At 49.0% G+C, this 16,907-nt stretch overlaps 1 protein-coding gene across 1 annotated transcript in view; it reads left to right on the top strand.

Moving 5' to 3' along the window:
- The window catches only part of CPT1A (carnitine palmitoyltransferase 1A), a 92,218-nt gene that overhangs the window by 69,622 nt on the left and 5,689 nt on the right, over nt 1-16,907 (top strand). The window contains exons 14-16 of the mRNA XM_030811401.1: nt 1,688-1,852; nt 14,758-14,892; nt 15,793-15,945. Coding sequence (XP_030667261.1) covers nt 1,688-1,852; nt 14,758-14,892; nt 15,793-15,945 — 453 coding nt within the window. The remainder of the gene's footprint in view (nt 1-1,687; nt 1,853-14,757; nt 14,893-15,792; nt 15,946-16,907) is intronic.

Here is a 16,907-nt window from a genome sequence, read left to right as displayed (position 1 = left end):
CATCTAATGGTTGTCCATTTATTTTCTAAGATTTATTTATTTATTTATTTATTTAGAGATGGAGTCTCGCTGTGTCGCCCAGGCTGGAGTGCTGTGGCGCGATCTGGGCTCACTGCAAGCTCTGTCTCCTGGGTTCACGCCATTCTCCTGCCTCAGCCTCCTGAGTGGCTAGGACTACAGGCGCCCGCCACCACGCCCGGCTAGTTTTTTTTGTATTTTTAGTAGAGATGGGGTTTCACCATGTTAGCCAGGATGGTCTCGATCTCCTGACCTCGTGATCCACCCGCCTCGGCCTCCAAAAGTGCTGGGATTACAGGCATGAGCCACCGCGCCCTGCCTAAGATTTATTTTTAAAAATGTGTTTCTCGGCCAGGTGTGGTGACTCACGCCTGTAATCCCAGCACTTTGGGAGGCCAAGGTGGGTGGATCACCTGAGGTCAGGAGTTCGAGACCAGCCTGGCCAACATGGTGAAACCCCGTCTCTACTAAAAGTACAAAAATTAGCCGGGCATAGTGGTAAGTGCCTGTAGTCCCAGCTACTCGGGAGGCTAAGGCAGGAGAATGGCTTGAACCAGGGAGGCAGAGGGTGCAGTGAGCAGAGCTGGCACCACTGCACTCCAACCTGGGCAACAGAGTGAGACCCTGTCTCAAATAAATAAAAATAAATAAATAATAAAAAGTAAAAAATGTGTTTCTTATTGCCACTGTGTGTTGACCATGGGCTTCATTAAGATGACGTGTGACTATCTTAAACACCCTTTGGGGTCTCACTGGAAGCCAGGGTGCCCCCGTCCCCTACCCGTGTTCCTGTTAGCGGCAGACCATATCTGTACGGGTCTGCAGCAACCTCAATTCTTGCCTTCTCAGAACGAATTTGACTGTGGGGCAGAAGGCAGGAGAGACCAAGTTTAAGAGCGGGAAAGTTTATTTTAAAACTTTAGGAACGAAAGGAAGGAAAGTACATTTGGAAGAGGGCCAAGTGGCCAACTTGGGAGATCAAGTGTGAGGTTTGACCTCTTGACTTGAGGTTTTAGACATTGGCATGCTTCCAGGGTCTTATGTTACTTCTCCCGATTACTCCCTTGTTGTGGGCTGTCCGCATGCACAGTGGCTGCCAGCGCTTGGGAAGAGAGCATGCGTAGTGTGTTCACTGGAGTTGTGCGCATGCTCACTTGAGGTGTTCTTCCCTTGCCTGTCTAGCATTCCTAGAGGAAGGTCATACTCCAGTTAAACGCCGCCATTTTGCCTCTCAGTGCGCATGCTTGAGCCCACTCGCCCAACGCCTGAGATCTTACCGGGAAGCTGCTGGTCACCAGCTCCATTTCTATCTACTGGGAGACTGCCTTTCCCTGGCACCGGCTGTGACCGATTATTGTTTTAGAGAGACAGTTCACAACCACCTGACCATCACTGATGGTCGCCTGACATTCTCAGTGTGTGTCGGAGGAAGCTCTCTCCTGGCCTGCTCACGTCAGACCAGCTACCTACTATAACATTGCAGCTGCTCCTCCGGGGTCAGGGAGCCATGCCCCTAACTTACTAGGGCTTCTGGGTCAGGAAAACGTTTGTGTACTTCCCAGTACCGAGTTTGTAGCTGCACTAAAAGCCAGCCTCCGATTTCCTTCTGGGTGTGCGTCAGTACTTTTCTCCCCTCGTTCCGTAAAACTTTTTTCTTCTTTCTCTCAAGTGTCAAGAGGTTATAGAGACCTCCCTGAACACCGCAAATCTTCTGGCAAATGACGTGGATTTCCATTCCTTCCCATTCGTTGCCTTTGGTAAAGGAATCATCAAGAAATGTCGCACGAGCCCAGACGCCTTTGTGCAGCTGGCCCTCCAGCTGGCACACTACAAGGTAAGAGCTGACCACCTAGAGTTTTGTCATGAGCACTTTGGGGGTTCCTACACCTGCCCAAGACTGTTCATCTTGTGGGGAGGGAAGGCCCGAAACCTGGCATAGGAGAAGCACAGCCCCCTGCGGTCTCCGGGGCCCGGGTGGCGTGGGGTGTTTAACCACGCACGTGGGCGAAGTTCGCAAATCCCCCTCCAGCAGGCGTAGATTCCCAGCTGACATGGGAGAGGGAGAGTCTAGGGGATGGGGACAAAGTGAGATCTCATCACTGTACAGAGGGAGAGTTAAGCCCCAAAATAAGCCCCAAATCCTAGCATTTGCTAAAGTGGAAATAGTGTGGGCAGGTAGGGGAATAGTCAGTTACGTATTCGTTTTGCGCTTGGTAAATCTGCACTTTACACAGGTCAGGTGAACACAGAGTGGACATGGTCCACGTTTCATCTGTCGCTCTCTGCTTGGGAACAAAATAAAAAGCAGCTTCTTGCATGACTCAGCTTTCAGCTTAATCCTTTCCTTTTGGCAGAGTAAATCTTCCTTTCGATTCCCTATTTAATAAATGGTGCTGGGAAAACTGGCTAGCCATATGTAGAAAGCTGCAACTGGATCCCTTCCTTGCACCTTATACAAAAATTAATTCAAGATGGATTAAAGACTTATATGTTAGACCTAAAACCATTAAAATCCTACAAGAAAACCTAGCAATACATTCAGGACATAGGCGTGGGCAAGGACTTCATGTCTAAATCACCAAAAGCAATGGCAACAAAAGCCAAAATCGACAAATGGATCTCATTAAACTAAAGAGCTTCTGCACAGCAAAAGAAACTATCATCAGAATGAACAGGCAACCTACAGAATGGGAGAAAATTTTTGCAACCTACTCATCTGACAAAGGGCTAATATCCAGAATCTATAATGAACTCAAACAAATTTACAAGAAAAAAACAACCCCATCAAAAAGTGGGCAGAGGACATGAACAGACACTTCTCAAAAGAAGACATTTATGCAGCCAGAAAACACATGAAGAAATGCTCATCATCACTGGCCATCAGAGAAATGCAAATCAAAACCACAATGAGATACCATCTCACACCAGTTAGAATGGCCATCATTAAAAAATCAGGAAACAACCGGTGCTGGAGAGGATGTGGAGAAATAGGAACACTTTTACACTGTTGGTGGGACTGTAAACTAGTTCAACCATTGTGGAAGTCAGTGTGGCGATTCCTCAGGGATCTCGAACTAGAAATACCATTTGACCCAGCCATCCCATTACTGGGTATATACCCAAAGGACTATAAATCATGCTGCTATAAAGACACATGCACACGTATGTTTATTGCGGCACTATTCACAATAGCAAAGAGTTGGGACCAACCCAAATGTCCAACAACGATAGACTGGATTAAGAAAATGTGGCACATATACACCATGGAATACTATGCAGCCATAAAAAATGATGAGTTCGTGTCCTTTGTAGGGACATGGATGAAACTGGAAAACATCATTCTCAGTAAACTATCGCAAGGACAAAAAACCAAACACCGCATGTTCTCACTCATAGGTGGGAATTGAACAATGAGAACTCATGGACACAGGAAGGGGAATATCACACTCCGGGGACTGTTGTGGGGTGGGGGGAGGGGGGAGGGACAGCATTAGGAGATACACCTAATGCTAAATGACGAGTTAATGGGTGCAGGAAATCAACATGGCACATGGATACATATGTAACAAACCTGCACATTGTGCACATGTACCCTAAAACCCTAAAGTATAATAAAAAAAAAAAAAAAAAAATCTTCCTTTCACCATACTAAATTAAATTATGGTATTTTCATACAGTGGAATATTATATAGCTATTAAGTGATGTTTATGGGCAAATTACTTAACGTCTGTGGCCTTTGACATCCCCTTCCATAAAAGGAGAAACTCCAGCCACTTGGAGGTGCCTTGGGCTGGATCCCCTGTATACACGTGGCATTTCCATCTCCCTTTTCTGAGCACTGGCCATATTTTGGCTTGCAGCTGGCAACCCCTGTTGGAGCAGCAGCCTGCACCCCTAGCAGGGACATAAATGGGTCTTCTTGTCCATTGGAGGGAGCATTCCATCCCAGAGAGGGGGCCCTTGGTTTCTGGGCACAGCAGAAGTCATCATGGCATTGGCTTGAGATATTCCCAACTTTTTTTTTGAGACAGAATCTCACTCTTGTTGCCCAGGCTGGAGTGCAATGGCATGATCTCGGCTCACTGCAACCTCCACCTCCCGGGTTCAAGGGATTCTCCTGCCTCAGCCCCCTGAGTAGCTGGGATTACAGGTGTGTGCCACCATGCCCAGCTAATTTTTTGTATTTTTAGTAGAGACGGGGTTTCACCATGTTGGCCAGGCTGGTCTCGAGCTCCTGGCCTCAAGTGATCCACCCGCCATGGCCTCCCAAAGTGCTGGGGTTATAGGCGTGAGCCACCGTGCCCGGCCTTGTTTTAAAACTTAAGTGCTGTACACATATGCAGCGTGTGGCACTGCCCCCCCCCAACCTTGGTAACGGTTGTGCCATTGTTGAGTTTTGCTTGGTGCATCACGTACATCACGCTTCACTGTCTCTCCACCTGGGAGGCACTCTTGTTATCCCATTTTTAAAAATTTACAAGTCCCCGTTATGCCCCAGAAACTCTTGTTACCCCATTTTAGAGATGAGGAAACAGGTGCAGAGAGACCAGGTGCTTGCCAGGGTGGCACTAGGCAGGGATAAAGCTGGCCAGTGGCTCCAGAGTCTATGCCCTCTCCACCTAAAGTTAAGAAAACAGTTACAGAGAAGTAAGAGGCAGTGTTAATATCAGATGAACTGGAATGCATGGGCCAAAATCATATTTAAAATGCATGCTAATACAGTTCTCTAAAGACTGTCACAGTTATGAAGCCTTGCTTTCCCAAGTAACATGCTCGCTATGCGTAAACCAAAAGCAGCTGGGCATAGCACCAGGAGCACGGTGACAAGCTCCTGTCTGTGACAGATCATTGACTAAAGATCACGTGATTAAAAGGTGACATGGAATAGAGGCATCACATCTCAGAATCAATGAGCTGGATTTTGAGAATTGATGAGCAGATTTTGCCCATAAATATGCAGTATGAGGGCATGCAAGCAGTTGATACCTCACATACAGAAAGGATGTTATTTTATCTTTTTTAATTTTTTTCTCTTTTAAAAGAATTCCCTGCAAGTAAGTGCATGACACAGGAGTTTAGTAAGGGAATGCCACGCTCCATTTTTGTACATTTTAAAACTTGATGAAATGACTATTCTGCAAGCAGTACAAATTAGTGACGTTTACTCAAGGTAGAAAACCTGAAAAGGTCTCTGGTCCATGGACCAAAGTGAGAGGTTGTCAGGGAGCCACCCTCGTGGCTCCAAAGAGCTTGCAGCTCAGAGACTCCACAAAGAAATGAAGCCACCCCATCTGCTCCCCAGAACCCACGTGGCCTGGGTGTGGGAATGAGCTGCAACGGGCACCAGCCACTGTGCCAAGTACTTGGCAGGAGCAAGCGAAACTTCAGGACAGCCCCGAGGAGGGCATCTCTTCATCTCTGCCTTCCACACTTGGAGGTGAAGCATCTTCCCTGAGGGCTACAGCTCCTACGCAGCAGGACTGAGATCGGAACCAGGCAGGCTTGTTCCACAACCTGTGGCTTTCACCACTGTGCTGCAGCTAAACACAGAAAAAGGAAGCACAGACCAGCTTCCCTCATGAATGGAAGTGCAGAGACCCTCAATAAAATCTTAGCAAGCAGAATCCAGCACTGTAGGAAAAGAATAGTCACCGACAGTGGCGTACACCAGTGGTGAGAGGCTGGTTTTGTGTCAGTAAATCCAGTCATACACTAAACCATACTATTGGGTCAGAGAAGAGCCTAGATAGTGAGTTTCACAGATCCTAAGAAGACGTTTCACGTTCAGCATCCATTCCTGATAAGAGCTCTTGGTCAAGGGGCTTAGTATTAGGGCTCTTTCCTTAACAGGATAAATGGCATCGTGTATGAATAGCTAGCTACTGCTTCAACGTAAAAGTGTGGGAGGCAGTCCCATTAAAACAAGAAAGATGAGGATGCCTCCAGCAGCTGACAGGGTAATTGGGCAGGAGGAACGTTTATGTCTGCTCAGGAGATGGAACAGCAGAAAGACTTTGATGATTAAGAGGCACACTCAGTGAGCCGGCCCAGCGCAGAGTCGCACAAAGACCAGCAGCTTTCTTGCATAAGGACAATGGCCAAGTGGGAAATATAATAAGAGAATGTAATAGAAACGAGAATCCAGGGCCCCACCCTCCAGGCATACATGTATAAAGCAGATGGACTCTGGGAAGAAGGCCGAGGAGCACCCACCCCGCAACTCCTCTCCAGGGAGAGGAAGAAAAAGCCATGATTTTGGATTAAAAAAAACTTCAGAACCATAGAGGAAGGGATGTTCCCAGTTCACACTTTTTTTTTTTTTTTTTTTTTTTTTGAGACGGAGCCTTACTCTGTTGCCCAGGCTGGAGTGCAGTGGCGTGATCTGGGCTCACTGCAGCCTCAGCTGCTCACTCAGCTCCCAGGTTCAAGTGATTCTCCTGCCTCAGCCCCTCGAGTAGCTGGAACTACAGGTGCCTACCATCACACCTGGCTAATTTTTGTATCTTTAGTAGAGACGGAGTTTCACCATGTTGGCCAGGCTGGTCTCGAACTCCTGACCTCAAGTGATCCGCCTGCCTCAGCCTCCAAAAGTGCTGGGATTACAAGCGTGAGCCACCATGCCTGGCCCAGTTCACACATTTAATATGAACACAGTGAGAGGTCAGGCAGGGGCTTCAGAAGAGGAGCTTGCCTGGTTGATTTTTTTTTTTTTTTTTTTTTTGAGACAGAGTCTCGCTCTGTTGCCCAGGCTGGAGTGCAGTGGCACGATCTCGGCTCACTGCAAGCTCCACCTCCCGAGTTCACGCCATTCTCCTGCCTCAGCCTCCCGAGTAGCTGGGACTACAGGTGCCTGCCACCACGCCCAGCTAATTTTTTGTATTTTTTTAGTAGCGACGGGGTTTCACTGTGTCAGCCAGGATGGTCTCGATCTCCTGACCTTGTGATCCGCCCGCCTCGGCCTCCCAAAGTGCTGGGATTACAGGCATGAGCCACCACGCCTGGCCGCCTGGTTGATCTTGAAGCTTGAAAAGACTAACATTTGAGAGTCACCCGTAACATTTTTGAAAAGAAAAGCAATCAGGCGGAGGCGGCACAGGGGGAGGTGGACATGTACTTTTTCAAATCCTAAAACTCAAAGTGTAGGAGTTAGAAGACTGTTGTGATTAAAGTGGTCTCACTCCTATAATCCCAGCACTTTGGGAGGCTGAGGCAGTTGGATCACTTGAGTCCAGGAGTTTGAGACCAGACTGGGCAATATGGGGAGACTCTGTCTGTACAAAAAATACAAAAAAAAAAAAAAATTAGCCCAGCATGGTGGCGCATGCCCGTAGTCCAAGGTACTTCGGAGGCTAAGGTGGGAGGATCACTTGAGCCCCGGAGGTGGAGGCTGCAGTGAGCCGTGATCGTGCCACTGCACTACAGCCTGGATGACAGTGAGACCCTATCTTTAAAAAAAGTGTTTTTAATAAAAATAAAATGCTGCAGTCCTCATACAAAAACAGGCCCGGGAAATAACGTGTAATGAAGGGAGCATTTGACATCAGTGGGGGACAGGGAGCTGGTGAGTAAATGGAGTTGGGAAATCTGGCTAAGTGGTTGCCTTTGGAAAAAAAAAAAAAACAATCCAAGAGAAATAAGGAGTCAGAGCAGAAACTGGTTCACAAGAGAGGAAAAATACAGTCAATGAGTGTAGGTAATAAGCTTAATCTTACCAAGAATCTATCAAGTGCAACTTGAGCAAGACTAGATTTTTGCCTATGGGGTTGGTAAAGGCTTTTTTTCATGTTGGTGAGGGTGGACTGAGGCAGGGATGTTCATAGCAGCAGCTGGGAATCGTTTTAATAAGTTCAGGGGCCCCATGACAGGCCCGGGAGCAGCACAGACCACACAGTTGGAAACATGCATCGGGGAAGAATAACTTTGACCCTGCACATGATCCATGAAAAAGGGCAGGTACACAAAAAACATGTGTGAGCAAGCTTACTGTAAAAATGTGAGGAAATCTGGCCAGGCGCAGTGGCTTGTGCCTGTAAACCCAGCACTTTGGGAGGCCTAGGCAGGTGGATCACTTGAGGTCAGGAGTTCGAGACCAGCCTGGACAACATGGTAAAATCCCATCTCTGCTAAAAATACAAGATTAGCCGGGTGGTGGTGCACACCTGTAATCCCAGCTACTTAAGAGCCTGAGGTGGGAGAATCACTTGAACGTGGGAGGTGGAGGTTGCAGTGAGCCCCCAAGACCGTGCCACTGCACTGCAACGTGAGCAATAAGAACAAAACTCCGTTTCAAAGAATAAAAAAAGAAGAAGAAATCTTAAAAGTTAATGCTGGTAGGCCGGGCACAATGGGTCACGCCTGTAATCCCAGCACTTTGGGAGGCTGAGGCGGGCAGATCACGAGGTCAAGAGATCAAGACCATCCTGGCTAACATGGTGAAACCCCATCTCTACTAAAAATACAAAAAATTTAGCTGGGCGTGGTGGCGGGCGCCTGTAGTCCCAGCTACTCTGGAGGCTGAGGCAGGAGAATACGTGAACTCAGGAGGCGGGGCTTGCAGCGAGCCGAGATCACGCCACTACACTCCAGCCTGGGCGACAGAGCGAGACTCCGCCTCACAGAAAAAAAAAAAAAATGCTGGAAACCAGAAAGTGTCTGAGATAGGTCTCAATTTATTTAGAAGTTGATTTTGCCAAGGTTATGGATGCGTGCCCGGGAGACAGGCCTGTGCCTTTCTCCAAAGGTGGTTTTGAGGGCTTCAGTATTTAAAGTGAAAAGCAGGCAGGAGGGGAAGGAGGGAGGGCGTGGCCACGTTGCGGAATTCCCATGATGCAAGAGAAAAGCGGCAGTAGGGGAATCGTCAGTTACGTATTCGTTACACAAAACCCGGTGAACACAGAGTGGAGATGTTTTGCCTTTTATCCGTCACTCTCTGCTTGGGAACAAAAGGAAAGGCAGCTTCTTGCACAAAGCTTTCAACGTAATCCTTTCCTTTCGGCGGAGTGAATCTTCCTTTCATGATACTAAATTAAATATGGTATTTTCATACAGTGGAATATTATATAGCTACTAAGTGATGTCTATAGCATATATATGTGTATATATATTTTTGAGACAGGGTCTCACTCTTGCCCAGGCTGGAGTACAGTAGCACAATCACGGCTCACTGCATCCTCGACCTCAGTGGGTGCAGGCAATCCTCCCACCTCAGTCTCCCGGGTAGCTGGGACTATAGGCATTTACCACCAGGCCTGTCTAATTTTTGTATTTTTTGTAGAGATGGGGTTTCACCTTGTTTCCCAGGCTGGTCTCGAACTCCTAGGCTCAAGCAATCCTTGGCCTCCCAAAGTGCTGGGATTACAGGTGTGAGCCACCACGCCCGGCCATCTATGGCATATTATACGGAAAAATATTTAGTCATAAAACAGTATGTGAAAGTCAGTTGTTTCTTACAATGATCTGCAGACTGTGGCTCATAGGCCAAACCTGGCGCTTCACATGTTTTTGTTTTCGTTTTTGTTTTTATGGCTTAGAAAGCTAAGAATGGTTTCACATATTTAATAGTTGAAAAGCAATCAAAAGGCGACCAATACTTTGTGACATGTGAAAATTACGCGAAGTCTCAGTGTTCATCAGTGAAGCGTTCTGGGCACGCCACGCCCGGCTTTCACGTGTTGTCTGTGCTGTTCTCACTCCAGTGGGAGAGCGGAGTAGTAGCCACAGAGAGCGCCTGGCCCGCAGAGCCTGTTCTGCATTTTACAGAAGTTTCCCAACTCTTGCTTCATTATGTGCAAAGTCTAGAAAGGATAAATGCAAAATATTAGCAGGTGGTGGTGTGAAGTTTCCTTTTTCTTTTCTTTTTTTTTTTTCTTCATTGGCGGAGTGTCACTGTCACCCAGGCTGGAGTGCCGGGCGTGTTAGTTGACGCCTGTAATCCCAGCAGTTTGGGAGGCCGAGGTGGGTGGATCACCTGAGGCCGGAAGTTCAAGACCAGCCTGTCCAACATGGTGAAACCCCCGCCTCTACCAAAAAATGCAAAAAATTAGCCAGGCATGGTGGCAGTTACCTGTAATTCCAGCTGCTTGGGAGGCTGAGGCAGGAGAATCCCTTGAACCTGGGAGGCGGAGGTTACAGTGAGCTGAGATCACACCACTGCACTCCAGCATGGGTGATAGAGTGAGACTCTGTCTCAAAAAATAAAAAATAAAATAAAAATGACAGATCTATTAAAGTGATCTATTAAAAGTATACATCAGATTTATTCATTCAAAAATTAACATTCAGACCGATCTCAACCCAGCTAGGAGCTGCAGAGCCTCCCTGTGGTTTTGCATAAATCCAGAACCCCTGCTGTGGCCCTGAGGGTCTCTTCCAAACTTCTGAACCTTCTTTCTGCCCTGGACCCCTTGGGCAGCCTGGGAGAGCCTGGGGACCCCTTCTCAGACTAATGTTTATAAAGCATAAAATGAAATACACAAGGTTACAAGAGTAACCAGTTATAAGTGCATATGCCGAAACATTAAACATATATTCGTGGCACAGTAAGTATAATTCTTTATTGATGCATTAAATAATAAGATCGGGTGGTGGGTGTGATAACTGCTGTAATATTGAAGTAGTGATGAGTATAAATAAGATCTTGGGATAGATACTGCACCAACCATAATTTGACATGAAAACACCTGTGATTTTCTAGTCAAAGTCACAGGCACTGCCAGTGATTACTGTGGTTTATTGCCTGTGCTTCTAAGTGCTGTCTTCCAGTTTGAGCTTACAGGAAATTAAAATAAATATACATTTCCCAACCAAGTTCACATCTCCCCAAGGTTAGCAGCTGTTGGTCTGTCCCTCCACCCTTCTCCAATACCTCTTTCAGCCTTATTCATCCTGCTTTCCCACACTGGCCTTCTGCTGCTCTTAATGTATGCCAAGGTCCCTCCCACCTTAACCTTTGCACTTGCTCTGCCGGGGCAGCTGCTCTCAGCCAAATTGCGATGTAGTTGATTAGGGCAGTAATGTTACCATTTCCTTTTTAAAGTAGCCCCTACCTGGGCTGGGAACAGTGGCTCACGCCTATAATCCCAGCACTTTGGGAGGCTGAGGCAGGTGGATCACCTGAGGTCAGGAGTTTGAGACCAGCCTGGCCAACATGGGGAAACCCATCTCTACTAAAAATATAAAAATTATGCAGGTATGGTGGTGCCGTCTCTAATCCCAGCTACTCAGGAGGCTGAGGCACGAGAATTGCTTGAACCCGGGAGTCAGAGGTTGCAGTAAGCCGAGATCACACCACTGCACTCCAGCCTGGGCGACAGAGCGAGACTCTGTCTCCAGGAAAAAAAAAAAAAGGAGCCCCTCCCCCATTGCTCTGTTCCCTTGTTCCCTGTTCCTGTGTTATTTCTATTCAGTGGCTTGACTTGATGTGATACAATTTTTTTGTTTGTCCCTCTCTCCTGCTAGAATGTTTGCTCACTGAGGGCAAAGGCATGATCTGTCTTACAACGGTATTGCCTATGCCGGGAGCATCAGTAAATCAGTGCTGAATATTGAATATTGAATACGGATTAAATGCTGACACTAGACAGTGGTGTTAATTCTAGTCTGCAGCAGTTATTTGCCTTCTGCTTTGGAATTTTTTTTTTTTTTGAGGTGAAAAATCCCCAGGCCCTACCAACCTGAATCATTAGCCCCATAGTAACAGTGCTAGTGTGTGATGCCATATATGTCAGTATATCTATAGACTGTCTTTGAATCCTGCTTCTTAGAAACTGGAGATGTTTTGGTGGCAGCGAAGGGCCATCCTCCTGATGGCGGCTGGTCACAGTGGGCCAAGGGTGCTGCAGTTGTAACCTGGTTTGGCTCTTTGATGGCATCTGAGCTCAAGTGGGGCTTGCACACTAATATTCAATGCATTTGCCAAGAAGTTTTTTAGATGACTGTCTTTTAAACTGTGGGCACAAGGCATGACTGTTCTCATAACTTACACAATTAAAGTTTGATATTGGAACGTTGACTTCAAATGAATCATTGCATCATATAGTTCAAGTTTACCTTTATTAAATAAATGCCACATTTCCGCTTTCCCTTTTATCTGCTTCTCTCCCTCTCCCCACTTCTTCATCATGAGCGCCTGTGAAGTGCCCTGTAGTGAGGAGATGCAGGAAGTGCTCTGAAAGGCGCATTTGCTGTCAGCATGGGAAGCAGGAGGCCCCGTGGCCTCATGGCAGGGCCCAGGCCTATGACCCCTGCTCCTAAGGGAATCTTGAGTGTCGTGTCATGCCACCAGGGTTGGTGGCATCTGTGGGTTGGGGGAGAGAGCTCCCCAAGGCGGCCAGCTATGCTAGGGGGATCCTGGGGCTCAGCCAGGTCTTCACTGCAAGTGCTGCTTGGCGCTGGTGTCCGATGTGCTCCCACGGTCTCTAGACACTTCCCTCTGCAAAGCTGCTGCTCTTGTCGACGCCTTCAGTTTCCTTTTTCTGCTGGCTGATGCGCTGTCATTTCATAGGGCCCTGGTCCTGGACACTTCCTTCTGCCTTTCAGCAGCTTCCTCTCTTCCAGAGACCTTGGCTGCACTGTGAGGAGCCTGACTTCAGTTGGGCCTGTGTGCAGGTGCCAGGCCTTCCCCAGCTGAGTGGGCCCTGTGCTGTGTCCGGCTCCCCCTTCCCCAGGCTGAGCAGGTCCTGTGCTCTGTCCGGCTCCCACTTCCCAGGCTGAGCGGGTCCTGTGCTCTGTCCGGCTCCCCCTTCCCCAGGCTGAGCGGGTCCTGTGCTCTGTCCCGCTCCCCCTTCCCCAGGCTGAGCAGGTCCTGTGCTCTGTCTGGCTCCCCCTTCCTAGGCTGAGCGGGTCCTGTGCTCTGTCCAGCTCCCCCTTCCCCAGGCTGCGCGGGTCCTGTGCTCAGCCCAGCCTTGCCTCTGGCACCCTCTTCTGGGTTCGTTTGACAGTGTCAGCCTGCCACATGGTGTCCTCTGCAGATTGGCAGATCTGCCACCCTGGGGCCACCAGGGCCTGTGCCAGGGTGCATCCTAATGTCCAGGGATGTGTCTGGTCAGGAATCATTTGGGTCCATAAACTGCTGCTTATCATCTTCTCGTCCCCACTTGGAACCTGGTCCTCTTTGAGCTGGCCTGGTGGCCCCGGGCCCCCTCTTGGGGCAGCGCGCAGATGCTGTTCCTCCCACAGCCGTGTGCTCCCTTGGACTCGGTCTCTGTCCTTATCCACCATCTGCTGTTCCCAGCAGGGGCCCTTGCTGCAGTATCCCGGCATCTCCAACAAGGCTCAGCCTCAGGGGCCACCAGCCCCTCCTGCCGTGCCGTCCTCTCTAGGCCCCGATGCCCACGTTCCTTGACCCCATCCCCTTGTCCCTCCCTGCCCTCCCTTTTCTCTTCTCTGGGCATGGGTTCCATGGTTCTTTGGGACCATCCCTTACCTTGGCTCCCTGGTCCCCCTGAACTCACCTGGGGAGCCTGCAGAGGCTCCCGGCTTCAGCCCAGCTCTCCAGCTGCTGTGATTCTGTTCCCAAGGAGCCGGCCTAGCTGAAAAAAAAGCATTCAACAGCTGGCTTGTCTCGCCTCCCCATGAATGAGCGCTGACCCCAGTGGGTCCGGGCACCATGTTTCCATGCCCCTGAATGCCACCCCTCTCCCGCTGCCAGTACCTTCTCCCCAGCCCAGCCCTCAGCAGGCCCGCTTTCTTCTGTTTCACCCAGAAAACAGGAGCTTTCAGAAGAGACCTTCCCTGTGCATCTGCCAGCCCACCCGAGGCTTCCCGTCTAACAGGGGCAGTGGCTGTGCTTCAGGCTCCGGCCCCACCCACTTCCCGCCCTCCTGCTAAAGACATTCCTCCTCTGCGGCAGCATAGTCTCTCCCAGATCATTCTCACCATCTTCCAGACACAGTGGAATTGCTCCAGGCAATACATTGTGCCTTTAAATCATTTCAAATGCAGATCCCCTGCTGTGCACAGCATTCCTTCTGTACACTGCTGCAGGCTGCACCTTAGCCTAAAGGGAATGCAGTGGAGGTGTGTTGGACTCGGGGTTGAGGGGATGTGTCATGGTATCAGTTGCATCTTGAAACAGAAACCTGGTTAACCTAGAAACTGACTCCCCACCTCCACCAGGCCCTTCCTGAAGCCAGTGACACCTCTGTCTGCGGCCATGTAACTACCCACATGTAAAAGCGGCCGGAGACTGAAAACATAAATCAACAATAGGCCGGGCACAGTGGCTCACACCTGTAATCCCAGCACTTTGGGAAGCCAAGGCAGATGGATTGCTTGAGTCAGGAGTTTTAAGACCAGCCTGGGCAACGTGGTGAAACCCTGTCTCTACAAAAAAAATTTTTAAAAATTAGCCGGGCATGGTGGCATGCACCTGTAGTCCCAGCTACTCAGGAGGCCGAGGTGGGAGCATCACCTGAGCGGGGGGAGGTTGAGGCTGCAGTGAGCTGTGATCATGCTACTGCACGCCAGCCCAGGCAACAGCAAGACACCGTCTCAAAAAAAAGTTGACGATAAAGCTACTCTGGAGGCTGATGCAGGAGAATGGCATGAACCCGGGAGGCGGAGCTTGCAGTGAGCCAAGATCGCACCACTGCACTCCAGCCTGGGCGACAGAGCAAGACTCCGTCTCGGAAAAAAAAAAAAAAAGTACACTTCTCCTTGCCAACCTTACCCAATCCTTCCTTACGTTTTAGACACATCAGCATGCCCCGCCGTGCACTAAAGTACTTCTCTTTCCCCAGGACATGGGCAAGTTTTGCCTCACATACGAGGCCTCCATGACCCGGCTCTTCCGAGAGGGGAGGACGGAGACCGTGCGCTCCTGTACCACTGAGTCGTGCGACTTCGTGCAGGCCATGGTGGACCCGGCCCAGACGGTAATGTGCCATCAGGCTGAGGACACAGCGTGCTTGTCACACTTCCCTAAAAGGCTTCTGGAGGCCGTCACTCCAGCTTCTCTGATCTCATCATTCCTGTACCACCTTCTTCAGAGGTGCTCAATTCAGCTTCTTTCCTCTGCCCCTTTCAAGGGTACAGAAGGTATTAAAAGGTAAAGGTAGGGACAGGGACAGAGACACATGTTACAAATGATACTTCTCCAAATCGTATTCTGCTTCCTAAGAGTCTTTAAATTAGACCAGGACACCACAATGAGGAAAGGCATAGCAGGTGGCTGCTTTGGAACTGAACAGGTAGTTGGTGTCAGGGTAGGCGAGCTGTGACCGTCCCACGGAGACCTTCCATTGGTTATTAGAGCCATTGCCATGCTGGGCCCCAAGTGCCAGGCTGGGGCCTGGGGGTTTTCTGTACATTGTCCTTTAAATTCTTAGCAGTGGTCCTGAGAAGTGTCATCAGTTCATTTCCATAGATAAAGAAACGGAGGCCTAGATGAATTCAGCAGCTGCTGGGCCATTCGGCTCACTAATGGCCAAGGTTAGACCCAGGCCACTGGGTCCATCTGACCCCAGCGTGCAGGTGCTTTCTGCTGACCCCCGGAGGAGACATAGGCCAGGGCTCTTTTTTCCGAGACAAACTTCATTCTGGAAAGGCTGTCAGACCGGGCGCGGTGACTCACGCCTGTAATCCCGGTACTTTGGGAGGATGAGGTGGGCGGATTGCCTGAGCTCAGGAGTTCAAAATCACCCTGGGCAACATGTTGAAACCCCGTCTCTACTAAAAATACAAAAAATATTAGCGGGGTGTGGTGGCTAACTTAGATCCGTAACCGCTCAACTTGAGACACGCAACATACGTCCTTCCCGCCTTTTGTCACTCAGGTGGAACAGAGGCTGAAATTGTTCAAGTTGGCGTCTGAGAAGCATCAGCATATGTATCGCCTCGCCATGACCGGCTCTGGGATCGATCGTCACCTCTTCTGCCTTTACGTGGTGTCTAAATATCTCGCCGTGGAGTCCCCTTTCCTCAAGGAAGTAAGTCTCTTCCACTTCTTCCGTCAGTTGTATTGACTAGACCAAAACTTAGTAAATTACTACAGCCTTACATTAACTTGTTCTAATGTCAGAATGGGCATTTGAAAAAAAACGGGTCTGTGGGCGTAGCTGTCACAAAATGGAAAATGTGAGCAGCGCATTTAGTACCGCGTTTCTTCAATAGCTTCGCTGTCACACGTAGCCCCTGACTTAATAGACCCAAAGACCTCGAGAACTTACGTCACAATAAGACGCATGGAAGTAACTAGGGGGTGATGAGCTGTGAGCGCGTACCACCTTTGTTTTTAAAATCCTTTATTTTATTGTAAGTTTATGAAATGTATTATTATTATTTTTTGAGACATGGTCTCACAGTGTTGCCAGGCTGGTCTCAAACTCCTAGACACAAGCAATTCTTCCTCCTTAGCCTTCTGAGTAGCTGATGTGCACCACTGTGCCCAGCTCAAATTTAATTTTTATTTATTTTTTGGAGATGGAGTCTCGCTCTGTCACCCAGGCTGGAGTGCAGTGGCACCATCTTCGCTCACTGAAACCTCCGCCTCCCGGGTTCAAGCTATTCTCCTGCCTGAGCCTCCCAAGTAGCTGGGATTACAGGCACACGCTGCCACGCCTGGCTAATTTTTTTTTTTTTTTTTTTGTATTTTAGTAGAGATGGGGTTTCACCATGTTGCCCAGGCTGGTCTCGAACTCCTGAGCTCAGGCAATCTACCCTCCTCAGCATACCAAAGTGCTGGGATTACAGACATGAACCATTGCGCCTGGCAAATTTAATTTTTAATAGTGGCTGTATTTAACAGCCAGCTTGAAAATCCTCTGAAAATATGGCAGCTGGTTCGTGGGAGTTGGTACAAGTCTGACACCATACTCGATATGTCCGTTACCTTCACTGTCTGAGATGCTATTTGCTGGTATGCCCCCACCCCCGCCCCGCACTCCCTGCC

Source organism: Nomascus leucogenys, chromosome 4 (genome assembly GCF_006542625.1).
Source record: "Nomascus leucogenys isolate Asia chromosome 4, Asia_NLE_v1, whole genome shotgun sequence".
NCBI lineage: Eukaryota > Metazoa > Chordata > Mammalia > Primates > Hylobatidae > Nomascus > Nomascus leucogenys.
This window is presented reverse-complemented; position numbering and strand designations above follow the sequence as displayed.